Raw genomic sequence first — 2,403 nt, forward strand, 5'->3', positions numbered from 1 at the left:
TTTTTTGTGAGTGGAAATCCAAGTCCATGGAATTTTTTGTGCGTGGAAATCCCCATCCACAGAATTTTTGTGCGTGGAAATCCCCATCCACGGAATTTTTTGTGCGTGGAAATCCCAATCCATGGAATTTTTGTGCGTGGAAATCCCAATCCACAGAATTTTTTGTGCGTGGAAATCCCCATCCATGGAATTTTTTGTGCATGGAAATCCCAATCCACGGAATTTTTTGTGCGTGGAAATCCCAATCCACGGAATTTTCGTGATGACGTCAGCCGGAGAGCTCCATTCAGGATTTTCCTCCTCCGAGGACGTTCCCGTCCCCCTCCGGACCCGTCTCGGGTGGGAACCAGCAGCCACCGATCGTCCTACTCCAGCGAGGTTGCACCTACTCCGCCGTTGCACCCCCGAGGAGCGTGCAACACCACTATTGCACGCCAAGGAGCGTGCAACACCACCATTGCACCCTGATGAGCGTGCAACACCACCATTGCACCCCAAGGAGCGTGCAACACCACTGTTGCACCCTGAGGAGTGTGTAACATCACCACTGCACCCTGAGGAGCGTGCAACATCATATCTGCACCCTGAGGAGCGTGTAACACCACTGTTGCACCCTGAGGAGCGTGCAACACCGCTATTGCACCCTGAGGAATGTGCAACACCACCACGGCACCCCAAAGAGAGTGCAACACCGTAACTGCACCCTACAGAGCGTGCAACACCACCATTGCACCCCAAAGAGCGTGCAAGACTGAATCTGCACCCTGAGGAGTGTGTAACACCACTGTTGCACCCCGAGGAGCGTGCAACACCACCATTGCACCCTGAGAAGTGTGCAACACTGTATCTGCAACCCGAGGAGTGTTCAACACCACCATTGCACCCCAAGGAGCATGCAACACCACCATTGCACCCTGAGAAGCGTGCAACACCAGTATTGCACCCTGAGGAGCGTGTAACACCATATCTGCACCCTGAGGAGTGTGCAACATCACAGTTGCACCCCAAAGAGTGTGTAACAGCACTATTGCACCCTGAGGAGCGTGCAACACCAGTATTGCACCCTGAGGAGTGTGTAACACCAGCATTACACCCTAAGGAACATGCAACATCACAATTGCACCCAGAGGAGTGTGTAACATCACCACTGCACCCTGATGAGCGTGCAACACCATATCTGCAGCCTGAGGAGTGTGCAACACCACCATTGCACCCCAAAGAGTGTGTAACACCGTATCTGCACCCCGAGGAGTGTGCAATGCCACCATTGCACCCTGAGGAGCGTGCAACACTATCTTCAACCTGAGGAGCGTGCAACATCACCATTGCAGCCTGAGGAGCGTGTAACATCACAATTGCACCCTGAGAAGCGTGCAACACCAGTATTGCACTCCAAAGGGTGTGTAACACCGTAGCTGCACCCCAAGGAGCGTGCAACAGCATATCTACACCCCAAAGAGTGTGTAACAGCACTATTGCACCCTGACAAGCGTGCAAGACCACCGTTGCACCCAGAGGAGTGTGCAACACCACCATTGCACCCCAAGGAGCATGCAACACTGCCATTGCACGCCAAGGAGTGTGCAACACCGAATCTGCACCCTGAGGAGCGTGCAACACCGTATCTGCAACGTGAGGAGCGTGCAACACCGTGTCTGCAACGTGAGGAGCGTGCAACACCACCATTGCACCCCAAGGAGTGTGTAACACCACCGTTGCACCCTGAGGAACATGCAACATCACAATTGCACCCAGAGTAGTGTGTAACATCACCATTGCACCCCGAGGAGCGTGTCACACTGTATCTGCACCCCAAGGAGCGTGCAACACCACCATTGCACCCTGAGAAGTGTGCAACACCACCATGGCACCCTGAGGCGTGTGTAACACCGTTTCTGCACCCTGATGAGCGTGCAACACCGAATGTGCACCCTGAGGAGTGTGCAACACCACCGTTGCACCCCGTGGAGCGTGCAACACCATATTTACACCCCAAGGAGCGTGCAACTACACCATTGCACCCTGATGAGTGTGCAACAGCACCATTTCACCCTGAGAAGCGTGCAACACTGTATCTGCAACCTGAGAAGCGTGCAACTACACCATTGCACCCTGATGAGTGTGCAACACCACCATTGCACCCTGAGGAGCGTGCAACACTGTATCTGCAACCCGAGGAGCGTGCAACACCGTATTTGCACCCCAAGTAGCGTGCAACACCACCATTGCACCCCAAGGAGTGTGTAACACCACCATTGCACCCTGAGGAACATGCAACATCACAATTGCACCCAGAGTAGTGTGTAACACCACCATTGCACCCTGAGGAGCGTGCAACACCAGTATTGCACCCTGAGGCGTGTGTAACACCGTTTGTGCACCCTGAGGAGCGTGCAACACCGA

The 2,403-nt window shown here is 54.0% G+C and overlaps 1 protein-coding gene across 1 annotated transcript; it reads left to right on the forward strand.

Moving 5' to 3' along the window:
* Positions 1-262: 262 nt before the first annotated feature.
* Positions 263-2,210, forward strand: LOC138683111 (uncharacterized). Its single transcript, XM_069774636.1, has 3 exons — positions 263-683; positions 741-1,225; positions 1,818-2,210. The coding sequence occupies exons 1-3, from the start codon at positions 263-265 to the stop codon at positions 2,208-2,210; spliced, it is 1,299 nt and encodes a 432-aa protein (XP_069630737.1).
* Positions 2,211-2,403: the final 193 nt, after the last annotated feature.

The sequence above is a fragment of the Haliaeetus albicilla genome, chromosome 31 (assembly GCF_947461875.1).
Source record: "Haliaeetus albicilla chromosome 31, bHalAlb1.1, whole genome shotgun sequence".
In the NCBI taxonomy this organism is placed as follows: Eukaryota; Metazoa; Chordata; class Aves; order Accipitriformes; family Accipitridae; genus Haliaeetus; species Haliaeetus albicilla.